At 33.5% G+C, this 12,692-nt stretch overlaps 2 protein-coding genes across 3 annotated transcripts in view; both read left to right on the top strand.

The window, feature by feature from the left end:
- LOC126831716 (transformation/transcription domain-associated protein) overlaps positions 1-2,393 on the top strand; it is a 57,517-nt gene extending 55,124 nt beyond the window's left edge. The window contains exon 89 of the mRNA XM_050562362.2: positions 303-2,393. Coding sequence (XP_050418319.1) covers positions 303-412 — 110 coding nt within the window. The 3' untranslated portion in view covers positions 413-2,393. The remainder of the gene's footprint in view (positions 1-302) is intronic.
- An 869-nt stretch (positions 2,394-3,262) lies between these two features.
- Positions 3,263-11,238, top strand: LOC126832330 (glycosyltransferase-like domain-containing protein 1). Of its 2 annotated transcripts, none has more exons than XM_056103496.1 (8): positions 3,263-3,496; positions 4,568-4,735; positions 5,588-6,235; positions 7,115-7,224; positions 7,482-7,626; positions 8,476-8,546; positions 9,333-9,424; positions 11,151-11,238. In XM_056103496.1, exons 3-8 carry the CDS (start codon positions 5,628-5,630, stop codon positions 11,217-11,219), a joined length of 1,095 nt encoding a protein of 364 aa, XP_055959471.1. In that variant the 5' UTR covers positions 3,263-3,496; positions 4,568-4,735; positions 5,588-5,627; the 3' UTR covers positions 11,220-11,238. The 2 variants fall into 2 exon arrangements, with proteins under 2 accessions (XP_055959471.1, XP_050419042.1); XM_050563085.1 differs by having other exon boundaries at positions 3,263-3,522.
- The last annotated feature ends 1,454 nt before the right edge of the window (positions 11,239-12,692 follow it).

The following is a 12,692-nucleotide window of genomic DNA, read 5'->3' as shown; positions in this document are numbered from 1 at the left end:
ATGATACTAGACCTTACACACCTCGAGCAACTATTGATGTTTTCAGGGGGCTAATTGGGGTTGATGTTGATGTAATATTAACACCAAACCAAGGTGCACCTGGTTTGAGTTTCACATGAACAAGCTATGGGGTTGATATTGGACAACTTGGACTTCTGGCAATAATCTTTATAGTTTGGGTCGATTTGTAAGTCCAATAGCAACCAATTTCCACAGTTGTTATTCAATATAATACCTGTTGGCTTTGTACTTTGTGGACTTTAAGCCATTATTTCATGAAATTTTTTATTTGGTAATTTCAGATTTAGCAACGTTTGAAGGAGCTGAAAGTCGAGTTAGTACGTTAGTAGCAGCAGCAACAAGTCATGATAATCTATGCCGTATGGATCCAGCCTGGCATCCATGGTTGTAAAATATCAATTAATAATATCCTAGATACAATTGTAGTTTAGTGTTTAGTATATCTGAAATTCATTAGTGAAATAACTGGATGGGTAAACTGAACTAAACACCACAACTATTTTTGTTATAGATGAAGATACAATATTTATTTTCTACTGCAGCTTGTCAGATTTCCATAATGATGATGAATAATTTATTTTTGTATTAAAATTGGTAGTCATGTATTGATCAGTTATAGACAGATGTAGGACAGCTTATAGCTTGGAAAAAAAATTATTAAAGATATTTTCCCCACAAGGTTAATTTAAGAGGTCACTTTTTCAAATCTAAAAAAAATAACGAAACAATAGTGTTGTTTCTGTCAACCAGAGGCAGCATAAGATTGTATATTGATATAGTGTAGTGTACATCGAAGAAACAATTTTACAAGTTTACTGGAAATTACTCTTATTTAAAAGCATTTAAAGTAGTGGAAATAAAAATTGGTTTTTATTATGTAGATTTATCACTCAATAATACATTCTACAGTAGATATCGCTTGTGTGATATATTTCATAATCTACAGCGATGTCATGAATTTGATTGGTCAGTTGAAAAGGAACTGTGCTTTACACGAATTTGATTGGTCAGTTGAAAAGGAACTACTTTTTTTATTTTCAAAGAACAGTTCATTTCTTATTAAAAGTAACTTTTTTTTTATTAAAAATGAACTATTGTTATTCAACTGACCTTGATGGAAACACTGGGTCAATATAAAGGACTTTGCAATGGTTGCATTGCTGTCAAAAAATGATGTATCACTACGCCGTAATGTTCAGTAAAAGTGAAATCTACAGCAAAGAATTATATTTATCTATTTGTGCATGTAAGAAGGGATTGGGTGATAAATAAAATCTCCTACTTGTCTTTTTTGATATCAAAAAATATCAACACTCGTTGATAAAGTAAAAAAAAAAACTCGGGAGAGCCTCGTTTTTGTTACTTTATTTTTGATATCAAAAAAGACTGGTAGAAGATTCTCTATATATTATACAACAAATAGTAATATAAAATTTTGATAGTCAAATATTTTGAAATGCCCACTTTAACATGCAAGTACGGCATTATGCAATACCACCAATTTCTTTTGCTTGGCGATTGCATCTGTTACTAAAGTGAAGAACTTTCTTATTAATAACAATACACAGTATATTTTCAAGGAATAAAAGATGAAAACGATACGTCAAATAGACTTAATGCCCAAGTTTGATTTTTTAGTGAATTGATGACAATCACACATGATTATTGGACCATTCAAATTCAAGATTTATTGGGACACCTGCGTCATTACCATCCTGATTCCCATATCTCACATTAAACGAAACATATTTGTTATAAGTCGTATGTTTACTGTTAAGTTATTCTTAACTCGCAAAATGAAATTAATACATACACCTGTAAATTTCACAGTACTTCTTAAATGTAGATAAACTTTATATGTTTGTTTGGGGAATATCCCCTGTAATATCTCCATTATTTGTACTAATTTAAAGAATATTGAAATCTAAAGTTTTATTGTATGATAAAATTTCAGAAAGAGAATTAAAAAGAGTGTATATATGCCTATTGTCTTACATTAAATGGCTTTTTCTATTTCTGTAGATTGTTTTGTTTGTAGTGCTTGTAAAGTCCATATATAAGTTTGTACTTTACTTCATTGTAAATATGTACATTGTAGAATCATATTATAAATATATCCATCATTGAATCATTGTAAAATTCATTTTTTATACGGTATTGATGCATTTGTTTTTTTTACAATGTAAGATACTGAGAAAATCAAATAATGCTTTATGTTATTGTGTTTTGTACATTCAGCCAAACGAAAACCAAATGACCATAGGTGACTTTAAAGAAGATGTTTTGTATCATATTTTCATACATTGTGTCTAGATTTCTTAGAAAAATATATACAACATGTCGTTAGTCATAAAGAATAAAATATCATAAACAAAAAAATGTGTTAAAATTTTTTGTTTTAAAACTTCTGTAGTAGTTGGCCTTATTTATGGATAATGTGAAGTAAAATTAATTGTTTAGAAGATTTTAATTGCAAATGTTCATAGACGGACTAAACAGGAAATTGTGAAAAGAAATTAATACAACAATGACGTATCAAAGTTTACGGTCTTGTCTGATTGCTGTGAATGTGAATAAAAATTCTTGCCAGATACAAATACATTCTTTTTGTTTCCTAAACATTTCCAAATTCAAATTGTGATAAGAAATGAATACAACGATGACATATCAAAGTTTAAGGTCTGTCTGATTGCTGTGAATGTGAATAGAAATTCTTGCCAGATACAAATACATTCTGTTTGTTTCCTAAACATTTCCAAATTCAAATTTAGACACATGAATCCCCTGAATTGGGTTGTGGTGTGGTTGCTTGCGATTCAAAAGTGCCAATTCATAAATAAACAGCACAGAATGGCAGTAATCCATGTACTTGAACTGAAAAACAGTGACTGGAATAGCAAAATAAAATCAAAATTATCACTTTTATTTAAAGTGACATATCAAAAATATACAGGGCAAAGAAATCAAAAGCCTGTTCAACATGCAACTGGGTCCCATGGTGTTTTTAAGTATTTACACAGAATTAACTTGTGGTAGGTCTAAACATTCCTAATATAAACAGTACCGCCCAAAAACTGCAAGAATAGATTTCTTATTCCCTAAATTCATGCACAAAATTTCAACTTGGTTTCCTCGATATCAATGGAGAATAAATCAGTTGAAGTACAGCACTCATTTTTTTTTTATTATGAAGAGTTTTCTCCCTTATAATTTGTAATACACAGTTATTTCCCTTGAAGAATTTATGAATGAAATTTGTCTTCAACAAGTTCAGAGCATATTTGTTACAAGCTACTCATATAAGCTAAACATAATGTCTATGGCAAACAAATTAATAATAGAACCTTTCTATGGTGGCTCCCATAAACAATTAATTGACTTATTATGCAGGGAAGTGAGTGACTGTCAATTGTTTACTTTGCCAGCTAAAAAATGGCACTGGAAAGCCAGGACTTCCTCACTGTATTTGAGTCAGGTTATACCAGTTTCACATAAATATAAGTATGTAAATATTAATATGAAATTATGGAAATTAATTGATCATAATTATGTCAATCAAATTCTGTTAATTCAAGAAGGATTGGGAAAATTCTGAAAAGTTGTGACAATTTTGATGGGACTTAAAGACCAAGGCAGTGTTCCAAGATAGTTTAGATACAGTTACCGGTACTCACTCTTGGGTTACCTAGGCTAAACTGTACATTTACAGGAAACCAAGGGAAGGGTGTGATGGGATATGGGGGGAAATGAATATGCAAAAAAAGGTCTACAGGTACATTTGGCACTACTAGCCCCATGCCACCCATAAAGACCTATGCGTGGAAATGCGGATTGTAGCTGGTAGATTATGTGTTGGTTTCACCTTGTTTGGGCTGGAGGACAGAGGGTCTGACAAGAAACATTGTCTAGTCATTTGAATGGTATAAAAAAAACTGAGGTCCTGTGTACACATTTGTGTGCATGTAAAAGAGTTGGGGATCACGTGGCTAAGTGAGTAAGACGCTGGCTCGCTAGCCTGGAGGTCGGGTGTTCGATCCCTGGCTGAGAAAGTTCATCCAGATTTTCGGGCATGGTTTCCCCTTATCAGTGATGCAGGATGGAGGGCCTGACAAGGACAGCTGTCTAGTCATTCGGATAGTACGAAAAACTGAGGTCCTGTGTACATATTGGCGTGCACGCAAAAGATCGCTTGGCAGTTGGAATTCGATATAAGAGTAGGCCGTAGCGCCGCTGCCTGGGCAAAATTTCCCTCACAGCACACTGTATGGCGTAGGCCCGTCTTCATTAGCCCAGTTTAGGAGCCGAACAGTAGGATGTTAAATCCCATTTCATTTCATTTCCTTTCGCATGTAAAAGAACCCTTGATTGTGGGAATTTGATGAAGAGTGGGCCGAGTTGGCAACATACGCTGCTGTCTGGGCTAAATTTCCTTCACGGAACACTGCAAGGGATATGTCTCCATGCAGAAATGTAGGATGTTAAGCCCCATTTCATTTCTCTACATAAAATCTTTAATCTTTAATATTTTAATTATTATTTATTTCAGAGTGTTGTTTGCAAGTTCTGTGTTAAATTTATCTGAGTTGGTAGCATTACGACCAGATTTACTTCCATTAAAAAAGATTATCTACTTTCATGAAAACCAACTTGTTTATCCAGTTAGAAAGCAGCAGAATAGAGATTTTCAATATGGCTATAATCAGATTTTAACATGGTGAGCTCATAATGTTAATATGTCGTCAAAGACAAAATAAATTTGGTGATTTGCTAATACATTTTTGACATTTTGAGCTTGTGGTTTTTTTCCGGGTCCTCCGGTTTCCTACCACTAGTGATTTAAAAATAATTTATTTAGATTACTTATTTACAATATGGCTATAATCAGATTTTATCTTGGTACAGTATTAAAAAAAACTACTTGCAAGCAAATTACTGAAATAAAGTTGTACCCTTTGTTAGTCCCAAAATGACCTGTAATGAGTGAGTCTTACTCAATGTTACAATCACTGGATGGGGTATGCCTAGCAGCACCATGTTCAGACTAGGTCTGAACTAATTTTTGTTGAGAAAGTTTCTCAGGATTTTTCAGCTTGTTTTCCCCTTATCAGTGATTCAGGACAAAGGGCCTAGTTGTCCAGATGGTACAAAAACTCAGGTGCTCATAAAAGAATCCTTGATAGCTGGAATTCCATGAAGAGTAGGTGGGAACACTCAGTGTCCAAGCAAACAAAATTTCACTTATAGCACACTGGATGGCGTATGCACATCTCATTAACCTGAATGATGAAGTATGAAATGAAATGGGGTTTAAGGTCCTACTGTTCTGCTCTGAACTGGGCTAATGAAGACAGGCATACGCCATACAGTGTGCTATGAGGGAAATTTTACCCGGACAACGGCGCTACGGCCTACTCTTATATCAAATTCCAACAATCAAGGGATCTTTTACGTGCACGCAAATGTGTACCCGGGACCTCGGTTTTTCGTCCCATCTGAACGATGATGAAGTATGAGGTTAAATCAAATTTCATTTCATTTCCTGTAATGGTAACTTTTTTTTTTTCAGTTTGGTAGCAGATGTGATTATATTCAACTCAAAATACAATATGGAATCATTTTCAACATCAATAAATTCGTTTCTAAAGTTAATCCCAGATCATCGGCCAAAAAAACTAGAAGAAAAGATTCGGCCTAAATGCAAAGTCATTTACTTTCCACTTAAATTTACTGATAATCTATCACCTCAATCAACAGCAGTTGAAGATTTGCATGAAAAAGATGTTACTAATGAAATAGTTATGTTAAATAATGACATTACTAATGAAACTACATCCCCAAATTGTGATCAGATAGGGGATGAATGTGAAGATTTAATCAAAATGGAAGTAGCTGAGGAAACAAGAATATCAGAAACTGATAATAATAAAATCACTAAAGAATGTATGACACATATGAGTGAATGTCAAGAAAGTTCTATAATACCTCAAGTAAATATTGAAGAAACTAATAAAGATGACAATAAGGAACCAAATCTCTGTGACCTTAAAAGACAGAAATTAGACAATATTGTTAGTAATTCTCCTGGAGATAGACAATGTAATTATTCTGTCCACCTCAGCAGTAACCATAGTGATGACGTTAATTCTACAGATCAATCTGTTTTAAGTTATAAAACACCTAGTAAAGTTTTACATATTTTGTGGGCTCATAGATGGTAGGTATTTTATAGTTCTAATCAATATCATTGAAATAACTGCCAGAAGGCAAGATATTTCTCAGGCGTATCGACTGGGGAGGGGGGCAAAATCTTTTGTGGGGACTATGAGAAGACTGTGTATAGTCAGGATTTTTAAGATGCATAAATCAGACTTAAGGCTACCATGGCATAACTAAGCCTAGCATGGTGAGATTAAGACTGAGGATTCTGTGAAGAGACCAAACTCAGACTATCTTGGGCAGACTTCAACAGTTCGTCACGTTTAAGGGGAGCTTTCGCTCCTGCTCCTCTCGATGCACGTCGGCTTTCCTTCGAAGGAGTCATTAAAGACTCCTGCAAATTAGCTAAATCGCTCTCCTAAATATTGAGATTAATAAACTACTTTCAGTTTTTGTTTACTTTTAAACTGCATATATTCAAGGTATCAGGAGCTTTTTATGGCTCCGGCACAATTTTATAAACATGAAGGACTGCTTCAAAGACTTTGTTTGGAGACTAGGATATCTGTAAAGAGACAAAACTAAGACTACCAATTGGAGACTTGAATTTACTACTAAACCAAGACTTTGTGTTGACTCTAAAAAAGTCTGTGAAGAGACAAAACAAAGACTACCATGGGGAGACTTTGATAACTCATAATTAGACCAAAGAGAGAGAGTTATATAAAGAAGGTAGCGTAGAGATAGAGAATAAGGCTATAGGCAGAAACAAAGACTTCCTTGGGTTGGCTAACAGTGCTTTGGATATAGGCTATCATACAATCTAACTATGATATTGGGAGGCTAACACTGATCGAAATTATACTGAAGTTACTAGATTTTTACAATTAAAGAAGATTTTAGACTTCAAAATATTAATATTTTTTCTAACTTACAGGGAACATGATAAAGATCCTGATACATTATTTAAAATATTATATCAACTAGATGAATCAGGATTATCCTTTAATCTGTCTGTATTAGGTGAAATGTTTACGGATGTACCAGGTATGTTAAATATATTTACATATGTTGTGAATATATTATTAAAGGTTTTTTTTACAGATATATTATTATACTTTTTACAGATATTTTATAGATATGTTTTTTATATATTTTTTTAAAATATATTATATATTTTTTATAATAGCTTCGATGAAGCTAAATAGAAATTATCATGACATATAACAAATTATTATATTTTTATAGATATATATTTTTATAGATATGTTATATTTTTTATAGATATGTTATATTTGTTATAGATATATTTGGTGAAGCTAAAGAGAAATTATCATCACATATAATAAATTGGGGATATTTAGAAAGTAAAGATGAATATTATAAAGTTTTACAACAGGCAGACATCACAGTATCAACTGCTCTTCATGAATTTTTTGGAGTAGCCATGTAAATATATTTGAAAAAATGTTTTGTGACCAAAAGAAATTCTGCATAAAAACGTAGTACATGTACAGTTTTGTTTTGTACCTTTTTTTCAGAGAATTTTTTTGTTATTTGCTGATTCTGAGAGCATAAAATATAGAGAGAGGCTGATTACTCCCTTCTCATTTTTGAAACTCCCAGCACTCTGCTTTTGACAGTAAGGTATTTTGTGTTGAAAACCACTAAAAACTTTGTACAATTCATGAATCTAAACATCTCTATCTGCAGTAATTTGAATCTTCAACCCTAAAGTCAAGTCATTGAAAAAAACAAATTACCATCGTGCAAAGCATTCACAAAATCTCTATTGCTTTAAAGAAGCTAATTAACGCTGCTAAAGCATTTTGATTTTAGTCACAATAAATTATGGATTTGAATTGATCTAAAACCTTGTCAGTCACCTATGGGTGAAACTACTAATGGTTATGCTGCTGTCCATCCACCCGTCTGTCTGCAGTCCGGCATTTTTCTTTTCCAGAAAATAATTGAAAATTAAATTTTGAGATATTTGATTGAAATTTATCACAGTGTACATGTAGTATATTGCAAAGCTTTGCTTTCATGAAATTCTGTTGACTAAAAGTCAATGACTTGTCTGTTTTCGGTATATTCTTAGTTCTTTGAGATATTTGGATTACATTTTCACAGAAATGTATTTGCAGTATCAGCCTCTTCTAAATGCATGGATTGTAATAGAGTGTTGTTTATCTATACATTGAAAGCTGTAGAAACATGTTGTCTTTCCACTATATAGTGGAGGGCCTTTAATGTAATATAAAACATTGAGTATTTTTTCTGTGTTTTTATTTGAAGGTTAGAAGCTACATATTATGGATGTTATCCTTTATGTCCAAATAGACTTGTTTATCCAGAAATATTCCCAGGTAACTATGACTGGTTGTTGCATTTTAAGATTATATGTGGTTTATTGGGCTCGAGGGAGACTTGAGTAATATATTAATACTGCACGAGAGCATTACCCCAGATGTTGTTTCAATATACGCAATGTCTTGCTTGAGACCATTAAACAACTTAAAATACACACACTATCCCACACATGCATTTCCAATAATTCATCTAGTATAAATAATTACATTTGACATGTCGCGGGTACATTATTTGGTAATAATGGTATGCCAACATGAAAAGATGACGTCACATCTGTATTTCAATGTGTCTTATTCAACAGCATTTGTCATTCTAATAGACAATACAAGAGAACTACAGTACACAACTAAATAAAGAGAAAGTATACAAAAATACACCAAAATTGAAAGATTCCTATTATATCGAGATATATCATTGAAATAGAAAAAAATTAAATATTTTTAACAATCTCATGCTGTCAATGTTTCTGGCAATTAATTAAAAGAAATTGTTTCATGTTTAGCACAATTATAAAACATCGAAATTTCTAATGAAATTAGCGTGTATCAGTCTCTTAAGTGGATTTTAAATTATAATCCTTGAGTGACATTTAACACTTGTACACAAAAAAAAAACACAACACATTTTATATGGAAAACAATCTATACATTGTGTTGTGTTTTTGTATTATTTTTAATTAGCTGTATTATTATAATAATAAGATACTATATTATAGCACTAAGCCTAGCTGTGAACAATAATATCAAAGAATTATAATTTAATATTTGTTTTATATTCAACAGCCTCCTGTCTATACAACACACCAAATCAACTCTATAAACAACTAAAAAACTTCTGTAGAAATCCACATTTAGTCAAAACAAAATTACCAAAGGTAGTTATAAATTATAATTTGATTAAATTTAAGTTTAGCCAACATAGTCACCTATGAATGAATGAATGAAATGGAGTTTTATGGCACGTCAGCTCCAACTGGGCTATTTTGTGCCAAACATTGGTGAATTTAATTAGACAAATTAAACACTATTAAATAATTGACGTTATGACTGACTAGTCACCTATGTAAATTTCCCAAATAATAAGTGCTGTGGTATCAGTTGTTCTAAGAATTTGAAGTTTACCAGTACTTGTACACTGTCGTTTGTAAAGAACCAATAAGTAAGTCTGTTAATAGTTTGTATACTTCCACATTTTCATGTGGATATATTTTGTCGTCAATTGCCTCTGTTGATCTATCAAACTTTTCTTGCAAATCGTCAGTGAAGTGTCAAAAGGGTGTATCTCGGGAAATTAGTCAAATACACTTTTTTACATTTTTAAAATCTCCCAATTAATATGCACATTTCTGTCTAAGCTGTGTATCTGTACGCCAATTATAACTGTTCTGGGTATCATGTGTCCAAATGTTGTATCTTGATTTGTGGAAATTTTGAAATGTAAAAGGTTCTATTTCTTAATCTTTAGAAATTCTTAGATACACCCTTTTGACACTTCACCCACGAAATGCTTTACAGATTGTTCCCTTTTTTTGCCTATTACGTCCTAACTTATGAAAGCTTGCGAACACAATACAGAAGAAAGTTCTTAATGGAATGTTTTAGCTAATAATATTGGCAGAATTATTTTTACATCTGTGGATTTCAATCATGATCTCCATGGAAATCAGTTCGTGGCCATATATTGATATTAATAAAAACACTGAAATAGTCAAATAGTACCAGATAAAAATGAAATGAAATGGTGTTTAAGGGTTAAACATCCTAATGTTCTGCTTCAACTGGGCTAATGAAGACCATACAGTCTGCTATAAGGGAATTTTAGAACAAACGGGCGCTAAAGCCTACTCTTATATCGAATTCCAACTACCAAGGGATTTTTTACGCACACATTAATGTGTATACGGGACCTAGGTTTTTATTGCCCCATCCGAACAAATATACATTTTCCCTTGCCAGGCCCTCAGTCCAGGACTACTGACAAGGAGGAACCATGCTGGAAAATCCTGATGAACTTTCTCAGCCAACGTAGGGATCGAACACGAGACGTCCAGGTTGGCTCCCCAGCATCTTACTGAGTCTCCGTGGCTCCCCAGTGCCAGACAAAATGAGGAATTGTGCCTGACAATGTCTGTGTTTCCAAGTTTGCCTAAAAAGTTATAATTGTATATATATTGAAGGTGCTTATTGGAGTTTTTGGCTGTTTATACCCGGAGGTTGGATGGCCGAATGGTTTGCATGTGGTCTGCCATTGAGTCATCTGGGGTGGTTTCAGTTCCCCGGTTGTATGTGACAAGGAGTAGGGTCGCCTGTCCAACCTTTTGTGTTTTCTCCATGTCCTCGGGTTTCCTGCCACTGCTAAAGACCCCTATGTGCAAGCGAATTATTGAAATAAAATAGAACCATATGACCTAGTTTGTGTCGAGTGGACGTTAAACCTCATTTCTCTCTCTCTTTGTTAATACCCATTGTTTAGCTTTTAACATTTTAACCTTATTATTCTCTCCAAGAGCTTCATCATTCAAGAAGTATTTTGAAGAAACATTTTTAAACTTCTTCAAACTTTTACCAAATGTATACTCATGTTTCCTCTTGCACTTTCAGATTGATGTGAGAAAATTTTTATGGGAGAATCTTAAAGAAGAATTTATGTCATTATTTTGTACAAATTGAATAAATCATTTAAAAATTATGGTTTAAGTTATTCCAATATAAATGTTGTACCATGAGGATCTTCAGTATATGTGTACAGGGTATGGGAATCTTCAATGTGTACCTGGTGTACTGATCTTCTTATAGATGTACCTGGTAGGGGGATCTTCAGTATATGTGTACCGGGTAGGGGGATCTTCATATAGATGCATCTGGTATGGGGATCTTCATTATATGTGTACTGGGTATACTGATCTTCAATATATACTCTTCAAAAAAAGTAGGGGATATTGAAATGCAAATATCTATGCAGGTTGTGATATGATAAATAGTCATGGGCACTTTGAGAATATGCTTTGAGAATATGTTCACAGATGAAGAACTTATCACTCCAACAGAACCACTGAGCTGCACATGCGACACGCAATAGCGCCATACACGTGGGAGGGGTTCATTGTCAAATTTGATACTTCAAGGAAGGATTGATAAAACTGCCGCGTGCTGGTTTATCGTAACCATGTTTGCTTTCCTATCGGTTCTTGCATAAGATTTACTGTTTAGCATATCTTTGCTTTAGTGTGTTACGTTTAATTTTATCGGAAGACATGTTCGTCGACGTCAACGTCAACACTGCAAGAATTGGCTGTGGCACTGCAAGAGGGGTGGGTCTGATTGCCCCAAATACTGATTGGACGGTTGATTAGGAGCATGACACGATGAATTGATGAATATCTGAGGATTGGGGGAGCAATTACTCATTATTAGGACAAAAATTAAAAATGTCCATTTTCACTTTTGACAGTGTATCGTTTTGCGAGTGAAATGAGGCCATCAGATAAGCCGCCCATATGAACTGTTCATGTGTAGGCAATTGGCCTGTTATTAACATACACTTGTTACCTCTAATAAAAACAGCAGTGCATTTCCCCAGTTTTGTATTGTTTCTGAATATCCCCTACTTTTTTTGAAGAGTATATATGAACCATGGGAATCTTCAAAATATGTGTACTGGGTATGCTGATCTTCATATAGATGTACCTGGTAGGGGATCTTCAATAAATTGAAGTTTAAGAGACTGTTCTTTATAATGAGTTATTTAACCTGGTCATGTGATTAAGACACAGGACTAGAATGTTCTCACTGGCATCAAACCATTAAAATTCGGTTTCAATCTTAAGGACAAGCAAGCCTCATATTAAATGACAATATTGGTGTCAGTCATTATCACATATGTGATAGAACTAATTAAACATGTTCCAAATATAATTTTAACAGAGATCATTGCTACGATAGCTGAGTAATACAGGTTTCCTGAATCGGAAGTCACGAACGCCAAAGGAAAACAGTCCTATATAACAACTTTTGGTCTTGGAAGGAATTATTAGTGAGCAGAAATTCGGCTGTGTATCTGTTATCACTCGTCACATCAGTCAGTTATATAGAGGTATGACTCATGTTTTCCTTTGGCGTTCGTCACTTCCGATTCAGGAAACC

This window comes from Patella vulgata, chromosome 9 (assembly GCF_932274485.2).
Source record: "Patella vulgata chromosome 9, xgPatVulg1.2, whole genome shotgun sequence".
NCBI classification, from domain to species: domain Eukaryota; kingdom Metazoa; phylum Mollusca; class Gastropoda; family Patellidae; genus Patella; species Patella vulgata.
Note: the sequence above shows the minus strand (reverse complement) of the source record. Positions and strands in the feature narration are given on the sequence as shown.

Excerpts from the sequence above, each read along its gene's own strand:
- LOC126832330 (XM_050563085.1), top strand. The coding sequence starts at position 3,266 with ATGAATGAAATTTGTCTTCAACAAGTTCAGAGCATATTTGTTACAAGC. Across the intron at positions 4,736-5,587 it reads TATAATCAGATTTTAACATG|TTTGGTAGCAGATGTGATTA; the intron begins GTGAGCTCATAA and ends TTTTTTTTTCAG. Across the intron at positions 8,547-9,332 it reads TTATCCAGAAATATTCCCAG|CCTCCTGTCTATACAACACA; the intron begins GTAACTATGACT and ends TATATTCAACAG.